Source organism: Populus euphratica, unplaced genomic scaffold (assembly GCF_000495115.2).
Source record: "Populus euphratica unplaced genomic scaffold, PopEup_1.0 scaffold5.1, whole genome shotgun sequence".
NCBI lineage: Eukaryota > Viridiplantae > Streptophyta > Magnoliopsida > Malpighiales > Salicaceae > Populus > Populus euphratica.
The window spans coordinates 5,347,256-5,364,264 of record NW_011499848.1 but is presented as its reverse complement, the minus strand read 5'-3'; the positions used below and the strand labels follow the sequence as shown (position 1 = coordinate 5,364,264).

The window sequence follows — 17,009 nt, the reverse complement described above, 5'->3', positions numbered from 1 at the left end:
CATCATTTAATATTAAATTGTTAAGTATTCTTTTTTCTATAAAGTTATCTCAATCTCAAATCATAAGTTAGTCAATTTAACCTTAGTTAATTCAAGATTTTTTTTTAATTTCACATTTCATTATTTAGTTTACTTAAGAGTTGACTATGATTATTGTATTCATTTTATTCTGTACAGGGTTATCTTGACATCACAAATAGGCCACTAGTTTAACATGTTGGCTAAAGTTATTTTTTAAAAGAATATTTTTTTAATTTATCATTTAAAGTTTGATTTGCTAGTAATTAAGCTTTATTTTTTTCATTACAATGTTATCTTATTTTCATTTAATCTTTTTTTTATTGTTAAATAAGGTGATCAAGATTTTTTAAGAATATTTAAAAAGTATCTTTTTATAGTATTAGAAATTTTTTTTTTTTACTACTCTTTTTTGTTTTGTTTATTACTGTCACTATTTTTTTATAATCAATTATTAATTTAATTGAGTTTATTTAACATATTCAAATCAATGACATGGATTCCATAGTTCATTTCAAAACATAATTATCATTTGAATATTTTTTTATATTAAAAAAAATTAACTGGCATAACTCATCTATCCGACTTAAAAAAGAGTGGTAGCTCAAAACTCCAACACAAATTTTCTCCAAACTAGCACCATCTCGTATTCTTCTTTTTTTTTTTCAAATGATGAAAAATCCAGACCTATAACCTTCTTTTGCAGAGTAAAAAAAAAAATGTATATATAATAATATGATGTATAGGATTTTTTCAATTAAAATACATCAAAATTATATATTTTTAACATGCACACATCAATAAAAAGAACCCAAAAAATCATTAAATTTAATGTTTTTTCAAATTAAAAAAAAAACATTAAAAAGCAATCACAATTAAAAAACAAAACATTCTTCAAATCTTAAACAGAAACATAGAAAACTAGCTGGAATCCATGGGTCGAGCACCCCTGTGAAGTAGAAGAACGGGATTTTTTTTCATCGTCGTGGAAGGAGAAGCCCTAGCATATATGTGCATGCATACAAGAGTAGAGAAGATACATTTAAAGCTTCCAGCTTTAGCCATTTAGAGCTTGGGGCCATGGCCTCAAGCTCGTTTTGTGGTTACCACATACTTGTTTTCTAGCGATGAAAAAATCAGACCATGACCTTCACACGCAGAGTTAATAAATCTTCAACAGAAACATAGCAAACTAGCTCTAATGGGTCGGGCTGGTGTCTCGAGAAGTAGAAAAAATAATTTTTTTTTCATCATTCCATTGAGTGTCTGTTGTTTCAACACTCGTCAAGAGTTTTTGACTTCATCATTCCATTGAGTGTCTGTTGTTTAATATTGTTAATTTTTAAAAATATTTTTTATTTAATTTTTTTATATATCAAAACCATAAAAAAACATTAATTTAATACCTTTCCAAGTCATATATATTTTTAAAATGCATCCAAAACTAGTTTTAAACACAAATAAATTCTGCCCAAACCTGAAGGTTGATTATCAAATTAATTTAGCATCTATAAAAAAAAACCCCATGAAAACTCAATTAGTAACATAAGAACAGGAATTCTAAAACTCACAGTCGAGTTTATATTCATTGCAGAAAAAACAAAAAATCAACTAATGGAATTCACTCGACGCAGTAACTTGAAACCAAAAGTTCCGGACCTCATATCCCAAAACAAACCAACCTCGTCTCCTGGGTTCATAAACCTGCTACGGACCATATCCCCAAGGCCTAGAATGTAGGTGTCGTTAGGTCCGGTCTTCAGATATACATTTTCACTTTGAATCTTTTTGGGCATTTCATCTGTATAATCTATCAAGACGACAAAACATTTGTTGCCTAGGACTGCATGGTTGGCCATGTCCAGGGTCCAATACCTGAAAACATGTTCAAACATGTTGTCATGAGGAAGTGTAAGCTTTGTAGTCCCAACTTCGTTGCTGGTAATGGACTTCCTGATCTGCCATGGATTGCTAGGATCGATGCGTGGAGCTGGGTACCAGTCCCTTATTTCGACTAGGGCACGGGCTACCTGGTACGGCACGCTGCGAGCAGCCACTGCATCTTCTTCGGCTTTGGTGGGCAAAAAATTGTAATAGAAGGTCTTCCTCATGGTGGCCATGGCAGTGATGGATCAAGAGGTCCCAATAAAATTCAGTCGAAGGGGGTTTTAGGTATTGTGTGTAATGAATTACTTTGGCTAATAAGGAAATTAGAGATCTTATCTTTTATTTACCTTCCTCGCATAATTGGAATAGAGCTGGATTTTCTCTGTATGTGATTGTGAAACAAATTCATTTCCATCCTTGAAGGATGAACATTTTCACAATGAAACACAAAAATTGAAACCTGTGATCATGAAGATACTTGATTATCCTTTCTTATTTATGTTTTTATTTTTTAAACTTGAAATTTATTATCAATCCATGGGTATTGATTGAATTTTTTACTTTCCATCTTTAGAATATATAGAAATCCAATTATCATTTGTCACCATGTTATAAATTAAAATATATAAAACTATATGTAAAGAGGCCTTTTTTTTTAGTAGGTATAAAATATTAAAACAATCTGCATGTACTGTATTTTGGATGTTTGGTAAATAATGATATGAAAGATACGGTGGTAATGCCGTAATGGAATGGTGAGGACGTCCATTACCTGGAATTTTTAAAACTTCATTATAGACCTCATTAATTAGTATAGTTTTCATATTGATCCCTAACATATTCTAATCTAGCCCCTTTGGTTTTTTCTTCAAGGTCCCCTTTTATTTAACTTGGCCCTCGTAACAATTTTACTCAACAGCAACAAAGCGATAACGATGACGGGATGGTGGTGATCGTGGTGAAGAGTCGGGGCAACAACGGCAACAAAGCGATGAAAATAGTGAATGATAGTATAAATCAATTATTGTTTGTAAAATATATTTTATAAAATTCAGTAAGCTAAAAATAGTTTTTAAAAAAACTATATTAAATTTATAGATTAACTACAAAATATTTTATATTTTATGAGCCGCAGACTTCCTCTCCTTTGTCCCAGCCACTTAAAATTCTACCTTATCACCTCTCCTTTTCTCCATCGAGTACTAGTGGTCATTTACAATCTGCCTGTCCAAGAATTTCTCAGTGTTTTTAAACATGGTTTGATGGTGAACCCGGCTAATATCCAGATCATAAATTTTAATCGAATTATTAGGTTTTGATTTGATCATTTAGGTCAATAATTTTTTATAAATGAAAATAATATTATTTTAATAAAAATTAATTAATGGATTATAACTGTATTTTGACTAGGTTTTACCAGATCAGTCGGATTTTTAATTACCCTAATTTTTTTATAAACCCAACCTGGTTCTATTTTTAGGTTAGGCTAGTTTCGGTTAACCTGCCGAGCCAGATTAGGTTTTAACACCACGAGTTTTCTTTTTATTTTTTTTTTACTTGCAATGCAATCACAGTCACAATTGTTTGAATTTGATTTGCTTGAAAATATGGTTGCGGTTATTTTTTAAAGTATTTTTCATGCTAAAATGTATCAAAATAATATTTTTTTAATTTTATAAAATTATTTTTAATATCAATATATTAAAATGATTCAAAACATAAAAAAATTAATTTCAATATAACAAATATTATTTTAAAAAAAATATAAATTAACTTACATTTCCAAACACTCTAGCAATATCATACCACCATTTCCTTGCTAGGACAATGGCACAGATCATTCTCGTTTTTTCTACCTCTCAAGTTCAATGACTTTTGATCAGTATTTCAACTTACATTTTTTATAACAGCTTTATGTTACATTTTATATTAAAAAGGTTAGAGTTTATTCGTTTCTACATTTTTATTTTTTTAAATAATTAATTTTTTATTTATTTTTTTCTTTATTTTAAATTAAGATTCAGAGCCATGATTAAACTTGGATTCAGAGATGAAACTGCTGGCTGCTTTAGATTTAGATTTGGTCGAGGAAATTTTATATCATGCTGTGAAGTTTTTATTAATACTTTTGTTTTCTTGCGGGTTATAAAAAAATAAAAGGAAAGGGAGGTTGAAGACATAGAATAAATTAGCACGAATACATCATATTTCCCGCCCAGTCTCGTATATATATAATTGATTGAATGACTAATTATAGCTATAGTTGTCGAAGGTAAATGATTTTTTTTTTAATCCCAAAGTTCCCCGAGGTAACCAACTATGAAATAAAAAAATTAATTTAAAAATTAAAAATTTAAAAATATATTTTTAAAGTATAAAAATAATCCTACTATAAATGTTATTGGAGCGGCTGTTGTTTTACCGTCTCTCACACGAATTCATTGCGAGTCAGATTCGTGACTAGACTCGCTAGAAAATGACACCCAGTTATCAAGTCGTAATCTACTGTTGCCTCGAACTCGTGATTAACTACGATGAAAGGACCAGAGGCCCGGATCTTGTCGTTGAAAAGGAAAAGGATAAACTGGCCTGTCAAGGATATAATTATATATATAAATCACCCCGTGGGTGTTTCTCAGTTCTCATATTAATTAAAAACAAGCTAGAACGCAAGGTGAACTTATTGTGTTTATAGACAGGTATCATTATTCATCATAATAATATAATTACATTTTTATCTTCCTAAATAAAATATAATATAATTACTACATTAATGGTCACTTTAACTTTTTAGATAAAAAAACTCTATTATCTTTATTATTTTAAAAGACAATATGGTATTTTAATAAATCTAAAAAATAAAAAACTACTAACACGTCTACTGCTATGTATTTATTGGATGGTACACAGGGTGTGTTATGACAGCCTAACATGTTGTCACCAATATGGTCGAGATTATCTTGATAGCCCCTCTTTATTGAGTGGCGCTTATAGCTTATTGATTTTCTATTTAACGTTGATGATTTTTTTTTTAATTTTAATATTTGACCATTTAAAATTCTAAAAACATTATTTAATATATTTTTTATTTGATTTATATTTTTTTATTGTTATTTATTTTATTTAAAATAATTTATAAAAATATTTTTTTTTAAATTTTATTTTCTTTTGATTTTTTAATCATTTAAATTTATCTCTCAATCTTTTAATTGTTGCTTGTTTTATTTGAGATTGTTTTTTAAATTTACATCTTTATGATTTTATCCTCCTTTATTTTTTTTTCCTAATAGATTTAATTCTTATTTGTTTTGTTTTAAGTGATTTTCTTAATTAATTTTATTTTAATTTTACCCCTTAATATTTGATTTGATTTCATTTTTTGTTGGATTTGAGTTTGATTTTTGTCCTTTTGATTGCTATTTTTTTAGTAAATTTTTTAAATTAAAATATTTTTTTTAATTTTATCATCTAACATTAAATTAATTGGGAATTTAGTTTATTAGTTGAACCCCGGTGTAGGACTTTATGAGTTGCAATTTTAAAAAATTAACTCGGGTTTTAAGAGATTTGTTAGTTTTGCTTGTTCCCCCACCTTTTGTGCCAGTATTATTTTAATTTCATCAACCAATATTTATTTATTTCTTAAACTTCATCTTTAATATTTTTATAACTCTTCAATCTAGTTATAAATTCAATTTAACTCAATCTTAATTAAAGCCCAATCAAGAAGCGAACATGGAAAGGAAAAATAAATACACAAATTTTTCAACTAGATTAATTCATTGTGATTGTGTTTATTATTTAAATCGTAAATTTAATAGTTAAATTGGGTCATTATAATGTGTAGCCATTTTTTTATTTCACTTCTTAATTTTTTCATGCATCAATCGCTTGTCAATCCATTTTATAACATTTATATTAGGGCTAAGTAGCTGTTAAAATGATGACGACTTGATTTTTTTTGTGTCTGTTTGGTAATGTGATTGCCAGTGAAACTCACCCATAGCCACACATAATATCGTTTGGTAACGTAGAAAAAAATCAAAAGTAATAATAGGACCCACTAAAATAAAAGGTTGTGTTGCAGGTTTTGAGAAGCAGCATTTTGCTGCTTCTCAATCGCGAGGGAGGAACATAACAGTGGAGCGTGGCTTCACTGTTCAGTGAATTGTTCACTTTAGTAAATAGTGCAAGTGAATTTATGCACTCACACTGTTTACTAAAAGGAAATTAAAAAAAATCAGTATAATTAATTGATTTCACTCATATTGTTCACATGAACGCCAACAATAATTTTTTTTTTGTTTTTTTAAATTAATTTAAGGTGAATTAAATTTACTCGTACTGTACTCTCAATTTTATTCATGATAATATTTTATCTAATTTTATTGTACGCTCAAAAAATCATGGAAACTATAGTTCTTGTCGAATGAATTTTGTACGTAGTGAAATTGTATTTTTTTTTTAAATTGAGTTTTACTCAAAAAACTGGTATTTAATATTATTTAATAACACTGTATAAATTAGAAGGATATCACATGATGATGTAGCATTGTGTAATTTGATCGCAATTCCAATTATGTTCTTATCGGGTCCGACCTAGTTCAAAAAATTCAATTTTTTATTTTAATTATGTTTTATTTGAAAAATTAGAAGGAGATCGCTTGATGATGTAACAAAAAATTCAGTTTTTGTTGTTATGCACTTAAGAAACCATGGAAAATATAGTCCTTATTGGATAGATTTCGCATACAATAATATTACATATAGTTTAATGGAATAATACAAAATATTTGATATCAATATTATTTATTTTATGATGTAATAACAGTAGTTAGATTTACAATATTTAATTAAAAATCATATATATATATATATATTATTTTATAACCTCAATTTGAAAAACATTTTTTTAACGAAATACATTAAACTATTTTTTGTTCAATTTCAATTTCAACCACGGTTTTAATCAAATATATATTTTTTCAACCCAATCTCAACTAAATATATTTTCTATAAAATTATTTTTTTTAAATCACAACCATAACAACAATCACAATATCAAACATACCCACAGCCACCGCAATACCACAATACTTTTTATAAACTAAATCACCACTCGAATAAGGTTATAAATTCACCTTGACGTGATAGATCAAATAAGACTTGTCAATTCTTTTTATCCTCTTATTAATTTAGAAATTTATCAATTTGAGACTTTTTTTTAACTGAGAATTCTCTGAACTAAGTTTTATATTAAAGCAGGTTGAGAATTAATTTAGTCAAATATAGTTAACTTTATGGTAAACTCGTGTATTATTTGACTAGTAAAATTTGTGAAATTTTTAAAATTTTTATATTAAAAATAATATTATTTTAATTTTTTAAAATGATTTTTTTTAAAATTCAAATTTATCTCCCAAAACCGTGTTCCTATCTCCGAACCAAGATTTGTAACCAAGCCTTTTACTTGGTCAATAACACTGCAACAATGTTGCCACGTCACATGCTCTCCTTCTTCCACGGAAAGAATCTAGGAAATCCGAATTCTGCACTTCTTTTTTATCTTTCTTCCACGACGAGCTTAACAGCCACCATTTAGCTCATCCAGAGACAGTGATCTGTAAGGATTATGGACATCATTTATCTTCGTATTACTGACATTGTTTATTTTAGATCTAAGTTTTCATAGATTTGTTTTTGAACTATACCTAAAAAATTTTATTTGTCCATATTTATAAATATCCATGATCATTCTCGCTTCTAGCTAATATGGGAATTTTGCCACGTACCCAACATAATCAACCACAGAGAAACCACGCTACTGTCCTTGCTCATGTTGTTGCTGTTGATGATGGGGCCAAGTTGAATCAGAGCACGCGAATCATTGCAAATTGTGGAAAGTGTTTGTATAGGAGAAAATTGGGTTTGATGGAGTGTAGTTGGAATTAGAGTTGTGATTGAGATCTGAAGTTATTTTCTTGATATTTCTGAATCCATTGTATTCTTAAGTAAACTTAAAAATTCTTTCAAAATTTTGTTTTTAATTTTAGGGCTAAAACGGATATTAATTAGAGTGTGTTATAAATTTTTAAGCTGTTTTCTTATGATTTTTTTTTTACTTAAACGAAAAGATAGCTCGGTCATTTAAAACTCGCTAAAAACAAATCAAGCACGATCAAGTAATTTACTAAAAAGTTACTGTGCGATTAGATTGCATTGCAGTGCGATTCGCGCCTTCCTTTATTTAATCCAACGTTTGTCTCATAAAACCAAAAGGAGGTTTTTGTTCCAAATCCGATTCTGGCAAGGAAAAAAATGAAAAAAAATCCTCCAAATCTCCATATAAACAAACCCTTCTCTCTGTTTTTTTATTTCTTGTCTATACGCAGCGTCTTTAGTTTCAAAGTTCATCACAGGCACCATGACACCAGTTACCGGAAACAAAGGGCAGGAGGAATCCTACAAGAAGAGACAAACCACGATGGAGAAGAAAGCAACAGAGCTCGCAATTTTGTGCGATGTTCCTGTTTGTGTTGTTATTAAAAACAACACTGACGGCAGGGTTTCAACTTTGCCACAAGATAGAGGACAGGTGGTCGATATTCTCTTCTCTTACAAACACAAACTACAAGCAGAATCAGTGGCGGGCAATGCGAAGTCCAAGGTAGTGAAACAGGATGAAACCTGGGACCCGAGTTTCAATAACTTACCCGAGGAAAAATTGATGGAGATCATGAAGGAATTGGAAGAGAAGTCAAAGATGGTGGATGAAGCAATTACGAGAAAACAGGAGGTTATTAGTAAGAAGGGGAAAGGAAAAAGAATCCATGCTGGTGATGGGTCGACAGAAGCCGGCAATAAAAAGGCAAAGGGCAATATTGTTCTTGATTCGAGAACGACCAATTCTTCGTTTTCTACAGATTCTGGTTTAGATTCTACAGATTCTAGCACCAGCAGGAATACTGGTTTTCCTGATGGAGTTTTAATTCCAAGGAGATTAACTGAAGGCACGCTTGCGTGTGAGATTGACAATGGCACCGATGTCAAAGCCTTACCTGCGTCCACAGTGCGGCCTGTAAAGCTGTTTGGGATTTTTCTCAATTGAGATGACTTTTGCCTCTATTTTTTAGAAATTCTCTCCGTGTAGTTTTAGTTAATAAGACAGGAATAATTACTGAATTTCTTGCCAGTTATGGGTACTTTGGTGCATGTATGATACTTAGAATTTGGAGTTTCAATTCGGTTTTTTTTTTTTTAAAAAAAAGAAATAGCAATGCTAACTCCCAGGGCGTCGTCCCAACACAGGCATCTATATGGGCCTCCTGACAACGAGAAAAGGAACCAAATACTGGAATGCAGGCCCATGAAATGGAACACTAATATTATGGACACTATGGGAAAAAAAAAAAAAAAAACAAGCGGGGGCATATATGGATAAAAATAAAGAAGATAAAACTAGGTTCTAGAGGCGTTTCACCTTGATATATATTACCGCCATCAACTCCTGCTCTTCAAGGCGTCTCGACTCAAGGAGGAGGAGATAAAACGCTAAAATGGTAATTTCTTGTAATCTTTACTCCTATCGGATTGCTTTGCTCCTCCTCGTTTTTACTTTCTGTTTGTTTATTTGCATAGAATAAGAACAGTCTGGAAAATAGTCCGTGTCCACCATCCTTGCAGGCGCGTCTAGGGTTTTGTTGTTTTGAAAGTCTTGTATGATATCAACTGCTTCCGTTTGGGCTTTACATTTTTTCCTTATTCAAGCAGATTACAATGTAGTACCAGTGTTTTTGCTTCGCTATTGTTAGTGATTTGATGTATTTTGGTTTTGTGGTAATCATGCTGTAATAGATAGGTGCTGGAATTTAAAAACAGTGTTGGAGGGATTCTTTTAGATGGTTATTGGAATTAGTCTTAAACTTTGATGACTTAGAATGGCTGTAACCAGTTGTTCTCAATTCTAGCAATTGGCGGAGAATGAAATCAATTGTATTTCAATTCCAGCAAATGTGTTTGATGGCTTGCTGCGTCTGGATTTTCTGGTTCTGCTAGAATTAGCTTTGGTGTTAGCCTAATGTTTAAAAGCCGCTTTTTCAGTTCTTTCCGGTCAGATAGATGCTTTTAATTTAGAGCTAGATCGAGATGTGTTGTTTTCTTCTTCTTCTTTTTTTATGAAGAATGAGTTTTAGGAATTGAACACCAATCAAATGCTTTTTTGCAATTCATAAGCTGATTGTTAGTGTGCTCTTATATTGGAAACTGGTTTGCATTCCATTGTGTCGTGGAATAAGTTTTGGGAAAATTGTTTTTTTGGGATTGTTGAAGATCTCGTCATGTTTCTGTTCTTCTGGAAAAATGCTTTGCTTGTTTCCTTTATAACTGGTGGTCTGGTGTATTTGGTTTTTTACATTCCTAATAGCTCTTAGTCTTTGTCATTAACAGCCGAAGCAAATACATGAGATCAAGGATTTTCTTCTCACAGCAAGAAGGAAGGATGCTCGTTCTGTTAAAATCAAGAGAAGCAGAGATGTGGTGAAGTTCAAGGTTCGTTGCTCCAAGTATCTTTACACGCTATGCGTGTTTGACCCTGAAAAGGCTGACAAGTTGAAACAATCTCTTCCTCCAGGTACAGGCGACCTTTCTGTTTTCAATCGCTGTTCATATGTCGTGCTATTGGACTATTTCATCATTGTGTTTTGTTCAGTGGCTATTCATGGCTGTGACCTGTCATGTGCTCATGCGTTTTGCACATGTCATCTTCTAGACTTGTTCATGCCTTTTGCTCCTAGGTAATCTAGAATCTATGCATGTATTATTACTAGATATCATTATGATTTTGTTTTTTTATAGTACATCTCTTGCTTGATGCTCAAGATAGTTGAGATAAAATTAAGAACTTAACACTTTCTTTACCTCCTTTTCCCTTATACATAATTTTATCGTATCCTTGAAAAGGATTGATTTGTGTAGTCTTTGTAATTTATTTTAGGTGATTACTTCTTATTTGGTTCCTACAAATTTGTTTGTAGGTTTGAGTGTTCAGGACCTTTGAAGAAACAATCGGAGTGATTTTGGGCCTTTGCATTAATCAAGAGATTTATTTTAGCTTATTTATCTTCCTTTTTTTCTTGTGATTTTTGAGCACTGTTTTCTTGATTTAGTGACCGATCGTTGAGAAACTATCTGATTTGTGGAGGCTTTCTTGTATAACTTAATTTTTAAGCGGTGGATTTGGAGAATCTCTTATGGGAAATTTTTTGTTCTCATAATTTTCCCTTTTTCAGGGATTTGTCTTTTCTGAACTCCCTCCCGTGCTTAGAAATTTACAGGCACATAATCAATAGATTTCAGGGATTACCTATTCACACAGCACTAGCGACACAACATATTTTATTGCCGAGGCGAAAGCTTCAATGTTTGTAGTCTGTATTTACAAAGACCGCCCATGGTTAGGCATATCATTTCTTAGACTACAAATGTTCTGGAGATTGTAAATGGAGACTGTAAATGAGGTTCCATCAAGAAATAAGCAATTAAACGTCATGGAAACAGAATATCTTCAAGAATTCCTGACTAAGGAACTCCCGCGGGGTTAGTCTGGGTTAAGAGAATGATCGGCTTGGTATGGAAATCCTGGAGAGGATTAGTCTGGGTTAGGAACACTCGGAAGTCCCAAACTGCTGATTTCAAGACTATCCTTTGAGTTTGAGAGGAGAGGTTCTATATTTAGTCAAGATAAATATTTTTGCTTTCTAATATTGTTGCGACTGTCATCTGCACAACATCTTAACAGGACAGATTTCTTGAAGAGATTAGTTTTTAAGGAATGAAAAACAGCACAATAACATTAAAACCACGCAATAGTTAAATTTCCTTTCAAACTAATCAATAACGTTCATAATGAACAAAGAAGACTCATAGAGAGGTCACCGAATCAATTAACCATTACTGGCTGTTATTTCAATTTTGTTGGATGTTGCGGAAGGGACAGTTATTTGTCATCTTTAATGCGTATTCTTTTAACCATTCTTTCTAATTCACGTTCTTGATAATCCAGAGGTGCGAAGTTGACCTCGCAGTCTGTTTCAACAATGCTTATTGCATATGATGGCTTTGCTTTAACAAGTAATTTTTCTTTTTTTCGGTGTTGTGCATTATTCACCAACAGTTAAACAAGTAAAGTTCCTGAGAGTACTTTCTAAAACAGATTTAGAGTTTGAGAGTCCCAGAAACCTAGTGGCATGTGGCTGTAATTTTATGGACGTTCCCTTCACAAGATCAACACTCTTTACTAGTGGGAAGCCTTCTTCCTTTAGTTTCAACTTCTCCATCTTCCATTGTGGTGAATAGATGAAACCCTCCTCTGCCATAAACTCTAAAACTCCCCAATGCGAAACATGACCTGTTAAAGGGTCACGCAACTCGAATAACATAGGGTAAGAAATCCCAAGCATGGCCAGACGATCAAGGGCTGAAGGTGGCATTAAAATCTTGTCACAAAAGTCTTTCAGTGATGAATTGCAAGAGAAAATCTGATCATAGGGAGCATAGTTTTGGTAGGTCTGATAATCCATGCTTGTAGCGTCAAGAAATTGTGATTGCCAGTAGTGCTCCATTGGAAAGAATAGGTTCAGGGATATTATATAAATAGCTTCCCCTGTGATCCTGTATGGTAATAACGAAGTTGGGACGCTAATCTAAATTTGTTTCATGAAATATAATTTCTTGAAATTATTTTTTAGATTTTTTATTATTATTATAAAAGTTGGTTAATAGGAAAAACTTTCTAGTGAAAGAAAAAATTGATTTTGATTTTTAAAAGTATTTTTTTATTTTAGATGGAATATTTTTTTTGAAGTTGCAAAAAAATAAATTTAGCTTTAAATTTTTTAATTTCTATATATATTGTTTTGAATCATTTTTTTTAATTTTTTTCAATTTTATATTTTTGAATGTGATTAGATTTGCTTTTTATAAACTTAACTCTTTATTTTTTTTACTATTTGTTTTTATTTTATTTTTTTAATTGAATTTTTTTTATTAATCATATTTGGTTCTCGTTCTTTTTATTTCTATTTATTTTATTTGAAATAATTTTTAAAATTAAATTTTAAAATTTTATTATCTTTTAATTTTTTTATCTGTCAAATTTGATTTATATTCTTCTAATTGCTATTTATATTTATTTAAAATAATTTATAAAATTAAAATTTCTTTTTTCAATTGCATCTTCCTTAAATATTATAATATGTTAAATTTTGTTTTTATTTTTTTAATAAACTTTAAAACATTAATATTTCAACTCATTTTTTATGGTATAATCAAGCATTATAAAATATTTTCCAACTCATTTACTATGATAATATCAAATATAAAAAAATAATTTATTTTTAAAAAAATTATATTTAATGAAATTTATTTTTTTAAAAAATTAATTTTCATCAAATAATCCGTCTTAGAAACAGGGAGGGATATGTACTTCGGTATTTATTATGGGATATGTATTTTGGACTTCACTCCAGGATAGAGTGGCGTGATATCAGCATCGTTGTGGTGTGTAGTTGGAAGCGGGCCTAACTCACTAATGGGCTTATTTCAAGATAAAGACCAGCTCTCTATCCATGACTAACTACCTGCAGTAGTTGGCCCAACAACCATTTCACACTGCAAATAAACGTTCACCAAAGTGGGAGAGGGAATATTTTCTAGGTTTAGTTCTTCTTTTCAGAAGTGTCATGGTCCATCCATACCTAGTTATAAATTCATCACTTCTAGGTCATCATAGTTTTTGAATAATTAACGAAACTGTCATATTTCCAAGTGATGAAAGGACTTAATTGCACCAGCTATGGAATGCTTTGTAAAGTTGAATAATATTGCCGTATTTGCTTAATTAACAGTTTGGAGCCAATAAACAACAAAATAGTAGATTGATTATATATATATATATATATGGTGCTCGATGGTTAAGATTATATGTGTAAATATCTTGTCGTAGCTAGTAAGTACTCAAAATTAAAGACGCTAGGGGAAAGAAAAAGGTGGTTATCGCTCGATGCATATGCAATTAGCCACACCAAAAATATATTTTAGGCCCTGGAAATCATAGTTGCTGAAGGTGCAGAAAGGGTGCAAAGATAACAGAGCAAATATGTACATAAACGTGGAAGAAGCTCTGCGCAAATCACGAGCAACAGTGCGCACCCATAGGTGTAGATGTTCATGCATTAACACGCTCCACAGACTCAAGGGAAGATCAACTTAGGCTGGGCCACAGGGTAGCAATAATAAACACTTAAATCCAAGACAAGACAACTTCAAGAAATAGCTTTGAGTTTTGATATCTCTTAATTTTAAACAACAATACTGACAGTATTTATTTATTTATTTTTGTGTCAACCAGAGCTAGCTAGGTCCTTTAAGGCCAGTTATCAGGTGATATGTAGCAAGGTCCAGGGTTAAAAATGGTTTGAATCCCAAACAGAACCCTACATGGGGTTTTGAGGCCAATGAAGGATCGATGAATAATGTATAAAAATCCCAAGAAAGAGACGAGAATGAGCATTCCTAGGGCTTGTTAGCTAGCTTGTGAGAGGATTCTAATATTTTAGACAGTCACAGACACGCATGAGGCCTTCACTATTTTAATGCTAACTAGAATTATATATACAAATGTGGCCAAATTAACATCCCCTTCTACAATCTTGACTTTGACTTTTGGGTTCTTATAGCATGTATCGAAGTGTATCCCAAAGACTGACATTTCCTGAGCATCTAAAATTACTAATTCTTACACCAGTTCTTACACCAGTGGCTGTTCTCTTAATCATTTCTTAGATTTCGAATTAATATTTAACCACGCATTTTTTAATAATATTAATATTTTACAATACCTTTTTTTAGAAAGTAATATTTAATCACCCATTAATGTCTTCGCATCTCATTTTTTGGAGAGAAAAAAATTATTTACAGCCAGCACCTTATTATTATTCGACAATATGAGAGATGCCTGTAACTTGTACTTAAATGTTATCGTTAAAATCCAGTGATATAATACCATAAAACTTGATGAAATTGGTGTAGCCAAATGGAAAATTCAATCTATGGCAGCATAGTGCAAGACCACTAAAATAAACCCATGCAAAGTGAGAAAAAGAAAAGGTAGAGCAGAAAGTGCTAACGAATAGAGAAGACAAGGCATGGAAGTAAAAGAAAGCATTATGGAGGTGGACCCTTGTTATCTTAAAAATAAAGCTTACTTTTCTTGGAAATCTCTCACTCCTAGTACTGGAATTTCTTTAGAGTGAGAGAGGAGTTTTTTTTTTTTTTTGCTGCTAAAATGCATGGATAAAGGTGCAACCAGAGAGAGAGAGAGAGAGGAGATGATGATGGCTGGGTATTGGCAATGGCAATATTCACGTAGAGGTATGCTTTCCAAGGAGGCACGGGTGCTCCGCTGATTTCTCCAATGCAATCCCAGTTCCCGCTGGTTCTTGCCTTCGAATATGTATTATAACCACACACTCTCTTTCCTTGGCTTTTGGGCTTCATATGACCTTATAATTGTATAGAGTATAATCTTTTCTACTCTTATATATATGTGTGTGTGATCTTCCCACCTATGAAACAAATTATATTGATTAAAAATGCATGAAGATATTATCATTTGTTTTATATAGTTCTTTCAACACTTCTACACTTACTTTATTATCAACATGGAACTAGCTAGCTCTATGGATGCAGCAAAACTTGAACATACGCAGACGCAGACAATTTGAAGGCTCTGCCGTTAAATGCAAAGTGCTTGCAGGCGAGAGCAGCTCACTCTGTATAGCGGTTAATGTAAAAGGCTTTTAAACTTGTTTGAGGTTAAACATATCAATTCCAAGTCCGCTAAAGTATAGTGAGGCACTTACATGTTTAAGTTTCGAAAATCCACAATCAAGCATTTGTTGCTATTTGATCTTTTGTTGAAACAGGATATATATTTTGTCTTATCATACGATTTTATATACAAGGAAACTTACCTTCTTATTATAAATGTGTTATTTTGAACAATAAAAAACCATTATTCATTAGATTGGCCAAATTATTAATTAAGTCATAGATGATTTATTTTTTGTAATAAAATTTATCCTATAACTCGCCTATGGAAATTCTCCGGGATGACCTGCACCTCCGAGGAACGTGGATATGAACTCTCGATTGGTGCCGTAGGAACAAGGTGGTGAGCCTGTACGTCCAAGAATTTATGCTTGTTTAACTTGAGGTCGTTTGTGTGAATGGAATAAAAAACGCACCAAATTATATGTGAAGGGTGGATAACATTGACTCCAAGCAATGGAAATTTCTACGGCGTTCAAAATCTGCGTTCGTCTATGAGGGAACCGTTTACCTTGATTTACTAATTACTAATCAGAAGTAGCTGCAGATTTTAGTCATTAACGTTGTTTTAGTATTTCTATATCTGTCGATGCAGCTGAAAGGTGATAGATATGTGCTATCCAAGTGGGATTAAACCACTGCACCTTTAGAAATGAAAATTTTCGTTTGAATTTTGTGCGGAGAGTGCCAGATTGAATGTCGCGTTGAAATTAAAGTATTATTTTGTTTTTCGAAAAGTAATTTCTTTTAAATATAGTTTTTTTATAAAATAAATTCTTGAAAAATAATTATTTTTTTATATTTATTAGTATTATAAAAATAAATATTCTAGCATTTAATTATATCATGAAACATAAATCAATCATGATTTTTCAAAAATTTATGATAAAGACATCAAGATTTCTTTTTGTATCTGTCTTTGTTTCGGTTCGCTTAAGATAAAGAATTAAACGAGAAATACCCACAAATTAATTACATGTAATATATTAGAATATACCCAAACTTTTTCCGTCTTAGCTTAGGTAATAAATGAATATATGTAACTTAAAATAAATTAATTAGCTATAAGTTTTGGTTGATTAAAAAAATACCATGGCTGTTGCGGAAAAAAAAATGCCCGTCCGACAGCGGTTATTGTGCATGCAAGCTATCATTTATCAAGGCTCTGGGACAAAACTTGAGGTTCTATAAATTACATCATCACATTGCAACTCATT

General features: G+C 31.4%; 2 protein-coding genes across 3 annotated transcripts; both read left to right on the top strand.

The window, feature by feature from the left end:
* The first annotated feature begins 8,135 nt into the window (after positions 1 to 8,135).
* LOC105118737 (uncharacterized) lies at positions 8,136 to 9,078 on the top strand. The gene has a single exon (XM_011016756.1). It carries the CDS (start codon positions 8,330 to 8,332, stop codon positions 9,011 to 9,013), a length of 684 nt encoding a protein of 227 aa, XP_011015058.1. The 5' UTR covers positions 8,136 to 8,329; the 3' UTR covers positions 9,014 to 9,078.
* Positions 9,079 to 9,363: 285 nt separating this feature from the next.
* LOC105118724 (60S ribosomal protein L38) lies at positions 9,364 to 11,277 on the top strand. Of its 2 annotated transcripts, XM_011016738.1 has the most exons (4): positions 9,364 to 9,464; positions 10,351 to 10,534; positions 10,613 to 10,697; positions 10,938 to 11,277. In XM_011016738.1, the coding sequence occupies exons 1-4, from the start codon at positions 9,462 to 9,464 to the stop codon at positions 10,975 to 10,977; spliced, it is 312 nt and encodes a 103-aa protein (XP_011015040.1). In that variant the 5' UTR covers positions 9,364 to 9,461; the 3' UTR covers positions 10,978 to 11,277. The 2 variants fall into 2 exon arrangements, with proteins under 2 accessions (XP_011015040.1, XP_011015048.1); XM_011016746.1 differs by lacking the exon at positions 10,613 to 10,697 and having other exon boundaries at positions 9,366 to 9,464.
* Positions 11,278 to 17,009: the final 5,732 nt, after the last annotated feature.